We start from the raw sequence: 14888 nt of genomic DNA, 5'->3' as shown, positions 1-14888 counted from the left end.
ACACACTATCACGGCGTGCCGTCACCAAGTTCAAAGGGAAAAGAAAGAATTCAGTTGTCTCACTCACCTCTTACTCTCTGTAACACAGGTATGCCCCCAAACACCACACTAACATAGGCATAACCACCATTCTACCATCACTCTCTAAAATTGAAGGAGTGCTGACCATGAATCAGGCCTGTTTTTGGTGTTTTACTAATTGAATCTTCCCAGTAACCCGATGAGATCATCATTTATAACCAAGGAAATTGAAGCACAGAGATAAGATTAGCATACAGAGATCTTTTTTTTTTTTTTTTTTTGAAGAACCAGCCCTAGGCAAAATTAAAAAGCAAGCTAAATTTGTCTCTGGCTTCTACTTGCCCCACATCGGCAGCATTTGTTGAATGGATATGTTCCTTTCAAGGTTTTCTCTAGGGTTCCCTCTTTCTAAAAACTCCAGAAAGAGAAATTTTCTTTTATCACATCATTTTCTAAATTAACTGTTAAATAATTCCTGCAAAGACATTACCTAAATAATCAGTGTAACAATCAAGATATCCTCTGTCCACATTCTCTGGTCCAAAGGTTGTCTCCTCCGTTTCCCCCCCACCCCATTACCCACAGGTTAGCTGGATTTTTCAAGAGGAAAGATTTCACCTGCATCTTCTTTACCAGGTGTTCTTTCTGAATGCAGTTCAGATGTTTAAGGTGAGCAGCTGTATTAGAAAAGTTGCCAGTCCTGGCACTAACATGGCTCACTCACTTTCTGCAGCTCCCTGCTTAAATGTCATCTCTTTAGAGGCTGTCTCTGACATCTATTTGAAACAGCAGCCCATCATTCTCAGTCCTTACACTGCTTTATTTTTTTTCACCAAACTGATCACGACTCCCTATAACTTTTAATATTTACTTCCTTATGTTCTGTCTTCTCTTCTAAAATGTAAAATGAATGAAAGCAGGCTCTCAAATACTGAATCAACTCCAAGAAAGAGGGCCTTTTTTAATACTCAGGGATGATAAATCTCTTTTTCAAAAAATACTGCTATGGCTTAACGAGACCGAAGATGGGCAAAGAAGTGGAAGAAAAAGCAAATCCTAAAATGCTAGTTCAAGGGAAAAATACTTAAGTAAATGGGATTTGTCTCTCACTTTAGGGTTAACACGTAAGGGTTAAAATGTAAATCCTAAAAATGCCCCAATATTTTAGTTTAAACATGGTGACAGCACAATAGAGAGAGGAGAAGGAGAAAATTTAGCAATCGAGATGGTTCCACCGTTTTTAGTTCTGAAAGTACCAAAAGTGAAAAAGTTAGGAGTCTGTCAAATTTGGATTAAAATATTATCCGGCTAGATGCACAATAGCCATCCAAAATCTAAGTCAATTTATATAACTAGTACTGACCTCTGCACCTATGACCCTGTCCCTTTCCAATGTCCGCTTCTTAGATTCCTTACCCTAGTCCGGTCTAACTGGATAGCACATTTACCAGGGGAGGGAGTTGCTCAAACTAAGATATTGCCTGGCAGGCCTACTAAGCTTTAAGCCTGAAGGCAGGGTTTTTATTTTGTTTTATTGAACCTCACAGGGCGGTTAGGCTCAAAAATACCCTAAGGATACTCTGCAAGAAACTTTCACTAAAGCTCACGATTGAACGTTAAAAACAAAGAAACGTATAAAACAGAAACCCAGCAGATGTTAATGGTACAAAGCATTATGATATATGGCACTCGTCTCAGCTCAGTTTACAAACACCTAAAAAACAAAGCCCTCGGCTTGTTAACATGCTAAATGCACCGTAACTCTGTACTTTCATTAAATCACCTTAAATGTTTAATTCTATTCAGGTCTAGTAGGAAAAGATTTGAAGAGATTACTGTCAAACAAAATACCCAAGCTATAACGATGAGACTGTTTTGAGGACTGCTGAATACTTATTCTTATGCTAAATTACAAATATTCAGCTGCTTTGAGGAGAGGTGGTAAGAAAAAATTTCCCAGTGTAGTTAAAGATATGGTATAGCGTGGTGAGGCCCATTTTTCAAAAATCCACTGGGTACCTGCTTTGGGCAAAGCATTCTATTAGGCTATGAAACAAACAACAATTCTGGAGCAAATGGCTGTGATCCTTAAACAACCTGCTATTTTCATGGAGACTCATTAGCAAGCTACGCGAACCAAACTTCCCGGGAACACGCACAGCCTTGCCCTATTTCATGCCCAGATTTGTTTAACCGACTTATATCGTACAAAATAGTCTTTTTCAAAGCAAAGTTATTCCTTAAAGGCAAAACCCAGCTACCTTTTAAAAGACACACAAACATTATCCACGGTACCTAGACCACAAAATCCTGACCGAACAAGACCAACAACTTGGGGCGGAGGAACAAAACTCGCTAGGCAGAGGCAGGGCGTGAGCACGAGGTGACAAAGAGCAGCCGCCGGCTGCAGGGCACGCGAGCTTTTCCCCGGGAGCAGGCGGCACGGAGCCGGACCCCGGCGACCAGGCCTGGGACAACCGGAGGACTTGCCGTCGCGAGCACTGGTCTCGTGGGCGGAAAGGAAAGCCGGGTGGCGGGTGGCGGCGGAGAGACCGCGAGAAAGGCGCCCTCAAGTTTGCCCGATTTTAACGCTCCCAGGATGAAAAGAATCGCTTGTTCGTCTGAGGACCGTTGAGTCTTGCCCCTTCCCCTCCTCCAGCAAGTGCTGGCGGAGTTCCGCGGCAGGAAGCAACGAGCGACGGCCGCGGGCGCCGAGTCGGGCCGCGCGGCCCCGGGCCTCCCTCCGCCCGGCCCAGGACCTCACCTGCGGGGCCCGCCCCCGGGGCACGGGCGGGCGGCGGGGAGCGCAGCCGCAACCAGAGGTGCAGCGCGGCCCCGAGCACACACGGGCACAGCAGCACCAGCCAGTTTCGCATTGGCCGCCCCCGCCGGCTCCACGTCGCGCCCCCGCCGCGCACCGGGCTCTCCCGCGTCCCGGCGGAGGAGGAGGAGACTTGGGAAAAAGAAGAGAGCGTACGAGAGGAGGGGCGGCGGCCAACGCCTGCGGAGCGCACGCCCGCCCTGGAGCTCAGAGCGATAAACGTTGCCGGCGGCTCCCAGCCCAGCGCCTCAGGTTCCTCAGACCGCGGGCGGCGGCCGCTCAGCTGGGCGAAGCCCCGCCCCCTCCGCCCGGCCTTCCCACCGGCCCCGCCCACCTCCCCCTCTTTACCACTCCGCCCGCCCCGTTCTCTCGCGTCTCCTTCTGCGCCGGCGGGCCGGGAGCTGAAGTCCCCCCGCGGGCACAGGCAGGGGGCGCGCCAGTGATCCTGAAGCCGGAAAACCACATTTCCCATAATCCCACAGCACTCCCTTCCGTCACTCGACAATTACGGAGGCGAAGCGCGAAGTAGCCTACAGAGCATGCGTGTTTTTTTTTTTCCTCGTTGACTACTGTCACCCGTAGCAAATTACTGATAACACGGCAAAGAATGGGAATTCCGGAACGCTTAATTGTGCTCATGGGGAACCTGTACGTAGGCTAAGAGGCAATTGTTTGAATAGAACAAGGGGATGTTGCATGGTTTAAAATCAGGAAAGGTATGCATCAAGATTGTATCCTTTCACCATACTTAGTCAATTTATATGCTGAGCAAATAATCTGAGGTGGACTATATGAAAAACAGCGGGGCATCAATATGCAGGTGACAGAACTTTGCTTGCTGAAAGTGAAGAGGACTTGAAGCACTTACTCATGAAGATCAAAGACTACCGCCTTCAGTATGGATTACATCTTAACGTAGAGAAACAAAAATCCTCACAACTGGACCAATAAGCAACATCGTGATAAATGGAGAAAAGATTGAAGTTGTCAAGGATTTAATTTTACTTGATCCACAATCAACAGCCATGGAAGTAGCAGTCAAGAAATCAAATGACATGTTACATTGGACATATCTGCTGCAAAAGACCTCTTTAAAGTGTTGAAAAGCAAAGATGTCACTTTGAGGACTAAGGTGAGCCTGACCCAAGCCATGGTATTTTCAGTTCCCTTATATGCGTGTGAAAGTTGGACAATGAATTAGGAAGACCAAAGAAGAATTGATACCTTTGGATTATGGTGTTGGCAAAGAATATTGAATATAATACCAGAGACTGCCAAAAGAACGAACAAATCTGTCTTAGAAGAAGTACAGCCAGAATGCTCCTTAGAAGCAAGATGGCGAGACTTCATCTCATGTATTTTGGACATGTTATTGGGAAGGTCCAGCCCCTGGAGAAGGACGTCATGCTTGGTAAAGTAGAAAGTCAGTGAAAAAGAGGAAGACCCTCAATGAGATGGATTGACACAGTGGCTGCAACAACGAGCTCAAGCACAACAACAATCATGAGAATGGTGCAGGGCCCAGCAATGTTTCATTCTGTTGTATGTAAGGTTGCTAAGAGTTGAAACCAACTCAACAGCACCTAATAGCAACAACTGCCACCCAGCAACCTAAGGGAAATAGTGCCAATCGTATAATAGAAAGAATATACAGTAATTTTTAAAACCCAGAGATGATGTAAACAGTCAAGTGCTCATACTCTAAGATGGGAACAAGTTTGAAAAGGAGAATTTGACTTAGGGAGTGGCAAACCAGGATGATCGGTCACCCTGACTGTAATTCAATGTGGTAAATGCTGTAATGAAGGTACACACAGCATGTTATAGCAACACAAAGCAGGAGGCATTTAATCCAGCCAAAGGTACCCCAGAGGAAGCTATCCCTTGAAAATAAAGGGCTGAGTCTTAAAATTAAAGAGGCCAGTTGACAAGGCCAGAAAGAGGGAAGGGCATTTAAGAACACCGTATGTAAAAACAACAATACTGACCACCAAAACAAACAAACCCATCACCAATGTAGTGATGGCATGGCAGATTAGGGAAATCAAGCAGTTTGATTAAGACCTGAGTGTAAATGATCCATTGCCATGGAGTCATTCTGACTCGTAGTGACCCCATGGGACAGAGTAGAACTGCCCCATAGGGTGTCCAAGGAGCAGCTGATGGATTTTAACTGCCAACCTTTTGGTTAGCAAACAAGCTCTCACCAGCCATGCCGCCAGGGTGCTGACTGTAAATTAAAAAAAGAAATAGTGAGAAGGCAGGGTTCAGATCATAATCATGGGTGTTGCTGAGGAATTTAGATTTTATCCTGAGGGGCTCTGGGGATGAATTTATTTTTTTCTGATTATGAAAGTAATGTATGATCATGAAAGGAAATTTGGAAGATATAGAAGAATATAAAGAAGAAACTATAAATCACACCAAATACAAATCATATTTTATTTTATCTCTTTTTTCATTAAAAAAAACACTGTAATTATACTATAAATACAAATTTTTATCCATTTATTTTTCACCTAAGATATAAGCATTTTCACATTTAATTAGTAGTCTTAGAAAATGCAACTTTTAATCGTTACATCATTTATCCACACTATAATTTCTTTCATGATCTCCTAACTTTGAACATATAGGTTGTTTCTGTTTTCTAGTATAATAAATAATATTGGCACTTCTGTGCATAAAACTTTGCCTACATTTTGGATGACTTCCCTTTTTAAGATTTTTATTTTAAATTTTATTGTGCTTTAGGTGAAGTTTACAGTGCAAATTAGTTTCTCATTCAAAAATTTATACACAAATTGTTTTGTGACATTGGTTGCAATCCCCGCAATGTGTCAGCAGTCTCCCCCTTTACCTTTACACCCCAGGTTCCTCAAGTCCATTCTGTCAGTTTTCCTGCCTCATCTGCCTTCTCATCTTTGCTTTTGGACAGGTGTTGCCTACTTGGTCTCGTATACTGTACTGAAGTAACAAGCATGTGTTCCTCACATGTAATTGTTTGTTTTATGGGCCTCTCTAATCTTTGGCTGATAGGTAGACTTCAGGAGTGACTTCAGTTCTGAGTTAGCGGGGTGTCTGGGGGCCATGGTCTTGGGGATCCCTCAGTCTCTGTCAGACCAGTAATCCTGGTGTTTTGTTGTGAATTTGAATTGTGTTCTACATTTTTCTCCAGCTCTGTCCAGGACCCTCTATTGGGATCCCTATCAGAGCAGACCATGGTGGTAGCTGGGCACCATTTAGTTTTTCTGGACTCGGGCTGATGAAGGCTGTGGTTCATGTAATCCATTAGTCCTTTGGATTAAAATTTTCCTTGTGTTTTTGGTTTTCTTCATTCTGCCTTGCTCCAGATGGGATGGGGCCAATAGATGTATCTTAGATGGTCACTCACAAGCTGTTAAGACCCCAGATGCTACTCACCAAAGGATGAGTAGGATGTAGGACATTTCCTTTGTGAACTATGTTATGCCAATTGACCTAGATGTCCCTTGAGACCGTGGTCCTCAGCCCCCAGGCCCAGTAGCTCGGTCCCCTTTTTAAGCTCATTTTAATACTCTGTTCATACTGCAGTTGTATCAATATACATATCTGCCTTCGACTAGTAACTTTCTATCTCATCCTACCTGCCCTAACGTTTTAAAAATAATAATAATATTTTATTCTGTTTTCAGTGAAGGTTTACACAGCAGTCTAGGTTCCCATTCAATAATTTCTACACACATTATTCAGTGACATTGGTTACATTCTTCACAACACATGAACATTTTCAGTGTATTCATTCTGGTTGTTCTATTTCCATTAATCTAGTTTCCCTGCTCCCTTATATTCTCAACCTCATTTTAAAGTAGTGGTCTACTGGTTAGTCTCATATAGATGATTTTTTTTAAAGAAGCACAGTATTCACAGGTGATATTCTTTATTTTGTGAGCCAATCTGTTATTTAGCTAAGAGGTGACGTCAGTGACTAGTTTTGGCTCAAGGTTTAAAGAGTATCTCAGGGCAATAGTCTTGGGGAGTCCTCTAGTCCCAACCAGTCCAACAAATCTGGTTTTTCTTTTTCTAGGAATTTGTGGCTCTGCTCCACATTTTTCTCCCGTTCTATCAGGGTTCATCTATTGTGGCCCTGATTAGAATGGTTGCTATGGGTAGCTAGGCACTATCTAGTTCTTTTGATCTCAGGGTAGATGAGGCCCTGGTTGGTATAGACTATTAGACCTATGGACTACTTTCTTCTCTGAGTCTTTGGCTTCCTTCTTTCTCTTTTGCTCTGAAGAGTAGAGATCAATAGTTGTATCTTAGATAGCTGCTTGCAAGCTTTTAAGATCTCAGACCCTACTCACCAAACTAGGATGTAGAACCTAGCTTTATGAATTATACTATGCCAATTGACCAAGATGTCCCACGAGACTATGGTCCTAATCCTTCAAACCTAGGAAACCAACCTGTGAGGTGTTTGGTTATGTCTAAGAAGTTTTTGTAACTGTGCCCCCATGTGCTTTATTATATATATGAATATGTGCACATATAGTCATATACATGCATATACATATTTATACACCTATATAATACACATATATGCTCACATATACATATCTGTACGCACAAATGTCTACATATATACGTATATACCCACACATATATTTTTTTGGTTGTTGCTGTTGTTTCAAAATTATATATGCCGTAGCCCACCAAAACGAAACCCACTGCCGTCGCGTCTATTCCGACTCATAGCGACCCTATAGGACAGAGTAGAACTGCCCCATTGAGTTTCCAAGGAGCACCTGGCAGATTTGAACTGCAGACCTCTTGGTTAGCAGCCGTTGCACTTAACCACTGTGCCACCAGGGTTTCCATATATGCCATAGCAATTACCAAAAAGTCCTTTTGTCTGATGTACATTTTAGTGACATTGTTTACCTTTATCAAGATGTGCATACCTCACCATCATGCGGTGTTACCTTTCTCATCACCAAAAATAACAAATGTCTACTATGTGGAGACTGAATTTCCTTCCTTTTTTTTTTTTTTTATCCCTGGTAACCACTAATAAATATTTGTTTCTGTATATTTGTCTGTTTACATCGTTTCATAAAAGTGAGAACATATAGTTATTTCTTTTTTGTGATTGACTTAATTTCACTCAGTATAATGTTCCTGAAGTTCATCTGTGTTTCGAGATGTTTTCAACTCTTTTTCTTCATTGCTGAGTAGTATTCCATTGTGTACATGTACTACACCTTTACTTATGCGTTCATCTGTTGATGGGCACTTAGGTTGTTTTCCATCTTTTTGCTATTGTGAATAGTGCTACAATGAACATAGGTGTGTATATGTCTGTTCGAGTCACTTCTATTAGATCCCTAGGGTATATACCTAGGAATGGAATTATTGGGCCATATGGCAGTTCTACCTCTGGTTTTTTGCAGAACCACCAGACTGTTTTCCACAGCAGCTGTACCATTTTGCATTCCCACTGGCAATAGATGAGGGTTCCAGTTTTTCCACATCCCCTCCAACACTTGTTATTTTCTGTTTGTTTTTTTTTTTAAATCTTAGCCATCCTACTGGGAGTGAAATGGTATCTCACTGTGGCTTTGTTTTGCATTTCTCTGGTGACTAATGACCCTGAGCATCTATTCATGCTTCTGTTGGCCATCTGAATATCCTCTTTGGTAAAGTGTCTGATCATGTCATTTGCCCAGTTTTTGATTGGGTTATTTGTCTTCTTGCTGTTAAGTTGAAAATGTTTTCTCTATATTTTATATATTATACCCCTATCAGTTATGTCATTCCCAAAGATTTTTTCCCCAGTCTGTAGGTTATCTCTTTACTTTTTTGATAAAGTCTCCCTGTTCTCCCCACCACCCCACTGAAAAATGATTTTTATTGAGATTCCACCAGCTGCACAATTTATCCCTGACATTAAGCTCCTCCCTCCATTGCAATTTGTTCTTTCTTAGTGGTCCCATGAACATGCCTGGGAGTGGACAGCTTCCTGTGAGACATTCCGTCATTGAATCCTGCTGGTAGAGCTTGATAAAATCTTTTGATGAATATAAGTATTTAACTTTCACGAGGTTCCAGTTCTCTATTTTGTTTTCTGTTGTTTGTGCGTTTGTTGTTGTGTTTGATAATCTGTCACTGAAAAAAATTAGGTCCCAAAGCTTTTCTCCTATATTTTCTTCTAAGAACTTTATGGACTTAAATTTAACATTTAGGTCCTTGATCCATTTTGAAATAGTTTTTGTATATGGTGTGAGGTATGGATCTTGTTTCATTTTTCTGCATGTGGAAATCAGTTTTGCCAGCACCATTTGTTAAAGAGACTGCTCCTCTCCCATTGAATGGATTTGGCTCTCTTGTCAAAATCAATTGACCATAGATATTTGTATTTATTTCTGGATTTTCAGTTCTATTCCATTGGTCTATGTATCTATCATTAAACCTGTATCAGGCTGTTTTGATTACTGCAGCTGTGTAACCTAGCCTAAGATTAAAAAAAAAACCAAAAACTTCCTTTCTAATTCAAAGGGCAAAAAGTTTTTTGTTCCTTAAGAAGGTTGAAAGTTTTATGTTTATTAGATGTTTCTATTTCTTGTTTTGTAAATTAACCGTGTTTTTTGCTGTTTGTCCACTTGTATGATTTCTTATAAGACTATTAATCCTTTAAGTTTTATATTTGTTGAAAATATTTTCTCAGTTTTCTTTTTGATCTTATGACTTATTTGGCACAAAAACGTTTAAAATTTTTATGAATTCAAATCATCAATATTTTTGAGATATTCCTGACCATGAGATTTGATCAACATTTACTTCTTATTTATTTGATTTCGCTTTGAATCAATTTGGATTTTATTTTGGAGTATGATTGTGATGTATCTGCTAAATAGACTTATTTATTTATTTCCATATAGCTAACTATTGTCCCCAGACCATTGTTTCCTCATCACTTTACGGTGCCAACCAATTAATTTAATTTTTTATGTATTTTGTTTCTGTGCCACATTTTTCCGTTAATCTATCCTTACCTCTGTACCATAAGACTTTATTGATAGTTGTTGTCACTGTGCTGTCGAGTCGATTCTGACTTATAGAGACCTTTTTCTCCCATGGGGTGGCTGGGGGGTTTGAACTGCTGATCTGTCATTAGCAACCAAATACTTAACCATTGTGCCACGAGGCTCCTTTTTTTTTTTTTTAATTATTTTTATTGTGCTTTAAGTGGAAGTTTACAAATCAAGTCGGCCTCTCACGTAAAAACTTATATACACCTTACTACCTACTCCCAATTACTCTCCCCTCAATGAGACAGCCCACTCCCTCCTTCCAGTCTCTCTTTTTGTGACCATTTGCCAGCTTCTAACCCCCTCTACTCTCTCATCTCCCCTCCAGACAGGAGATGCCAACAAAGTCTCAAGTGTCCACTTGTTGCAAGTAGCTCACTCCTCATCAACATCTCTCTCCAACCCATTGTCCAGTCCAATCCATGTCTGATGAGTTGGCTTTGGGAATGGTTCCTGTCCTGGGCCAACAGAATGTTTGGGGACCATGACTGCCAGGGTCCTTCTAGCCTCAGTTAGACCATTAAGTCTGATCTTTTTATGAGAATTTGGGGTCTGGATCCCACTGCACTCCTGCTCCCTCAGGGGTTCTCTGTTGTGTTCCCTGTCAGGGCAGTCACAGGTTGTGGCCGGGCACCGTCTAGTTCTTCTGGTCTCAGGATGATGTAGTCTGTGGTTCATGTAGCCCTTTCTGTCTCTTGGGCTCGTAATTACCTTGTATCCTTGATGTTCTTCATTCTGCTTTGATCCAGGTGGGTTGAGACTTACTGATGCATCTTAGATGGCCGCTTGCTAGCATTTAAGACCTCAGATGCCACTCTTCGAAGTGGGATGCAGAATGTTCTCTTAATAGATTTTATTATGCCAATTAGATGTCGCCTGAAACCATGGTCCCCAAACCCCTGCCCCTGCTTCGCTGACCCTCAAAGCATTCAGTTTATTCAGGAAACTTCTTTGCTTTTGGTTTAGTCCAGTTGTGCTGACCTCCCCTGTATTAAGCGTTGTCCTTCCCGTCATCTAAAGTAGTTCTTATCTACTATCTAATTAGTAAATACCCTTCTCCCACCCTCCCTTCCTCCCTGCTCTCGTAACCACAAACGAATGTGTTCTCAGTTTAAACTATTTCTCAAGATCTTATAATAATGGTCTTATACAGTATTTGTCCTTTTGCAACTAATTTCACTCAACATAATGCCTTCCAGGGTCCTCCATGTTATGAAATGTTTCACAGATTCATCACTGTTCTTTATCGATGTGTAGTATGCCATTGTATGAATATGCCATAATTTATTTATCCATTCATCCATTGATGGGCACCTTGGTTGCTTCCATCTTTTTGCTATTGTAAACAGTGCTGCAATAAACATGGGTGTGCATATATCTGTTCGTGTATAGGCTCTTCTTTCTCTAGGGTATATTCCAAGGAGTGGGATTTCTGGGTTGTATGGTAGTTCTATTTCTAACTGTTTAAGAAAATGCCAGGTAGATTTCCAAAGTGGTTGTACCATTTTACATTCCCACCAGCAGTGTATAAGCGTTCCAATCTCTCCGCAGCCTCTCTAACAGTTATTATTTTGTGTTTTTTGGATTAATGCCAGCCTTGTTGGAGTGAGATGGAATCTCATTGTAGTTTTAATTTGCATTTCTCTAATGGCTAATGATCAAGAGCATTTCCTCATGTATCTGTTAGCCGCCCGAATGTCTTCTTTAGTGAAGTGACCAAAAAAAAAAATGGTAGTAGTTTTATAATATTTTATAATCCAGAGGGCAATTCTCCCTAATACTCTTATTTCTCACAAATTTATTATTTTTGATGAAATTTTTATAGTTATTCCCTTCCCCCAAACTTTATGTTTAATTATAAAACCAATGCATATCTATCATAATAAATACGAGTAATACAAATGTGAACAAAATGTAATGTTAGAGTCCCCTTTTTAACACCCCAGTCTTTTTCTCCAGATTTAACCACAGCCTCCTAGATTTTTCTTCTTGTATGTATTCTGAATTTTCCCAAATTCTCTACTTTCCCAGGGACGAAAAGGGGAGCAGCACTTTCCTTTTAATCTTCACTAATGCAATCTGTGTCCTTGACCTGTATAACCCTAGAAATTGTTTATGAGCGGCACCAGAATTTCACCTTTCCCACAAGTTCATCATTGCTTTCACTTGTCACCTCCTGTTCCAAACTGCTGCTCTAGTCTTCCCCATCAACACCTCAGCCCATAACAGCTTTTCCAGACCACGGCACCAGCTCCTTCTGACTTTGACCCCAAACATGGACACGTTGTTGTTGTTGTTGTTAAATGCCATTGAGTCAGTTTCCAGCTCACAGCAACCCTATGTGACAGAGTAGAACTGCCCCCCTAGGGTTTTCTAGGCTGTAATCTTTATGGGAGCCAATCACCAGATACCTTCCTTTATCCCCCAAATCACAGCTAAGATCATGCTTAAAAACGTTATTAAGGATTTAAGCTATGAAAATACAATACATAAAGAAGAACTTAAAACTAGATGTCAGGTTAATTTGCTCCTAGAGACCACCAGTAGAGTCTCCCTACTGTCCTTCTCTTGCCATAGGTCCCTACCCACTTCATGCTAATTCCAAGGGTCTGCTCATCTCCCCATGTGAGGCTCACTTCTTATTGGTTCTCTCTTTTCCAGCACAGGGCTCAATTCTATCACCAGCAAACAAAATCAAAATTACCCTTGAAAAAAAATTTTTTAAGAAGAATTGATTTGTCTTTAAAGAAAAAACATATCAGTTTCAAAATTAAGTACCATAGACCAAATTAACTAAATTCATCATCTCTTGTAACAACTAAATATTATTAACATCAAACTCAAAAGAGTATTAGATAAATTGAAAGGCAACTCTAAATTTATCAGTATTTAAAAAGGGTTCTTCAAATTTATCTCGTGGTTTTTTAAAAATCAATTTATATAACACTATAAATTACAATGAAAATATTCTTCATACTGCTGTTAGAAAAGTGCATAAATGTTTATTACTGATTTGCATTATGGAAAGTTTCAGTTTTAGCATACATTCTCATACCTGTCCAATTAAGTCACAAATAGACTTGGAGCTTCAAATATAGGTCATTCATAGGCATTGTGATGTCGGTGAGAAAATGTAAATCATGCCAACTTCTTTTCCTTTTTTTTGGTTTTGATTACTACATACTTTAGAAAACTTAAAACCCAAACCAGTTGCTGTTGAGTTGATTCTGACTCGTGGTGACCCCGTGTGTTTCAGAGTAGGACTTTGCTCCATAGAGTTCTCAATGGCTATGACCTTTCAGAAGTAGATCGCCAGGCCTTTCTTTCGAGGTGTCTGTGGGTGGATTGGAGCCCTGGTGGTGCAATGGCTAAGAGCTTGGCTGCTAACCAAAAAGCTGGCAGTTTGAATCGACCAGCTGCTCCTCGGAAGCAGTTCTACTCTGTCCTCTAGGGTTGCTATGAGTCAAAATCGACTTGATGGCAACCGGTACAGGAATGGGTAGATTTGAACCACCAACCTTTGAGTTAGCAGCAGAGCACTTAATTTTTTGTGTCCTCCATGGAGAGCCTAAACGTGTGTTATTGCAAGAAAGACTTTAATTTGAGTTAACATTAAGTCTTTGCAAAACAATAGATCTTTGTAAACCTCTTCCAAGACTCAACCAATGAGCACTGGCAAAGAACACAAGATCATTAAATTCACTTGTCTTCTATTTCTTTCAACAGTTCCATAAACTGGCAATAATTAATAGCAGTTATTTTTTTATATATATAAATATACTGAATAATTTTTAACAATTTGATCCATGACAATTTCTGTAGAGAACGCTTCAGAACACCTTTTAAATAGCCTAAAATGTATAATATGTATAGTTTTGTGTATGTAATTCTATTGAAAGATTTTTTTATTCTTCTATTTATTATCAATGTTTTTTTGCAGCCCTCAAGGAGCGCTGCTGGCACACTGATTAAGCACTCGGCTGCTAACCAAAAGGTCTGTGGTTTGAACCCAGTAGCTGCCCCACAGAAGAAAGCTGTTGTAGTCTGCTTCCATGAAGATTTCAGCCTTGGAAACCCCATGGGGCACTTCTACTCTGTCCTTTAGGGTCAATATGAGTCGGAATTGACTCAACAGCAATGGGTTTTGGTTTTGCAGCTCTCAATCTTTTAATGTCTTCTAGAAATTAGTTCTAGAAAACCATCTAGCCTGGCCACTTAAACAATAAATTTTACTTTGTTGATGGTTGTTTTCAGTTGCCATCAAGTTGACTCTGACTCAGGGTGGCCCCATATACAGTGGAACAAAATATTGTCCGGTCTTTCACCGTCTTGATGATTGTTGGTATGCTCAAGTCCACTGTTGCAGCAACTGTGTATTCTGAGTGACTTCCAACCTAGGGGACTCATTATTCTATCGTGATGCAGGGGGTTTTCATTGGCTACTTTTTGGAAGTAGTTTTCCAGGCCTTTCTTCCTTGTCTGTCTTAGTCTGGAAGCTCTGCTGAAACCTGTTCACCACGGGTGGCCCTGCTGGTATTTGTAATATCAGTGTCATGGCATCCAGCATCACAGCAAAATGCAAGCCATCACGGAACAACAAACTGACAGACGGGTGGTGGTTTAAATAGTTGAAAGAAAAAGGGGTTAGGACAAAAGCTAAACTGGACAGATGCCAGGACAGCAGGCATATGTGTACTGCGATTGTCTGCAAACCAGGACATATGGTCACCCTGTCCATACCTTATGGGGCCCTGGTGGCACAGTGGTTAAGTACTTGGCTGCTAACCCAAAGGTCAGTGGCTCGAACCCACCAGTCACTCCATGGGAGAAAGAGGTGGCAGTACTTCCACAAAGCTTCCGGGAAACCCTATGGGACAGGTCTACTCTGTTCTGTAGGTTTCTATGCAAGTCAGTCCTCTCTTGCACCCAGCTATTGCATTTTCTAACAGTAAAACCAACCCTAACAGTAGGTGGCAGTA

The 14888-nt window shown here is 41.0% G+C and overlaps 1 protein-coding gene across 1 annotated transcript in view; it reads right to left on the bottom strand.

Annotated features, from left to right (window-relative positions):
* The window catches only part of B3GALNT2 (beta-1,3-N-acetylgalactosaminyltransferase 2), a 48267-nt gene extending 45137 nt beyond the window's left edge, over nucleotides 1–3130 (bottom strand). Inside the window, exon 1 of the mRNA XM_049868683.1 lies at nucleotides 2786–3130. Coding sequence (XP_049724640.1) covers nucleotides 2786–2897 — 112 coding nt within the window. The 5' untranslated portion in view covers nucleotides 2898–3130. The remainder of the gene's footprint in view (nucleotides 1–2785) is intronic.
* Nucleotides 3131–14888: the final 11758 nt, after the last annotated feature.

The sequence above is a fragment of the Elephas maximus genome, chromosome 24 (genome assembly GCF_024166365.1).
Source record: "Elephas maximus indicus isolate mEleMax1 chromosome 24, mEleMax1 primary haplotype, whole genome shotgun sequence".
NCBI classification, from domain to species: domain Eukaryota; kingdom Metazoa; phylum Chordata; class Mammalia; order Proboscidea; family Elephantidae; genus Elephas; species Elephas maximus.
The sequence above is the reverse complement of the archived record's forward strand: the minus strand, read 5'-3'. Positions and strand labels throughout refer to the sequence as shown.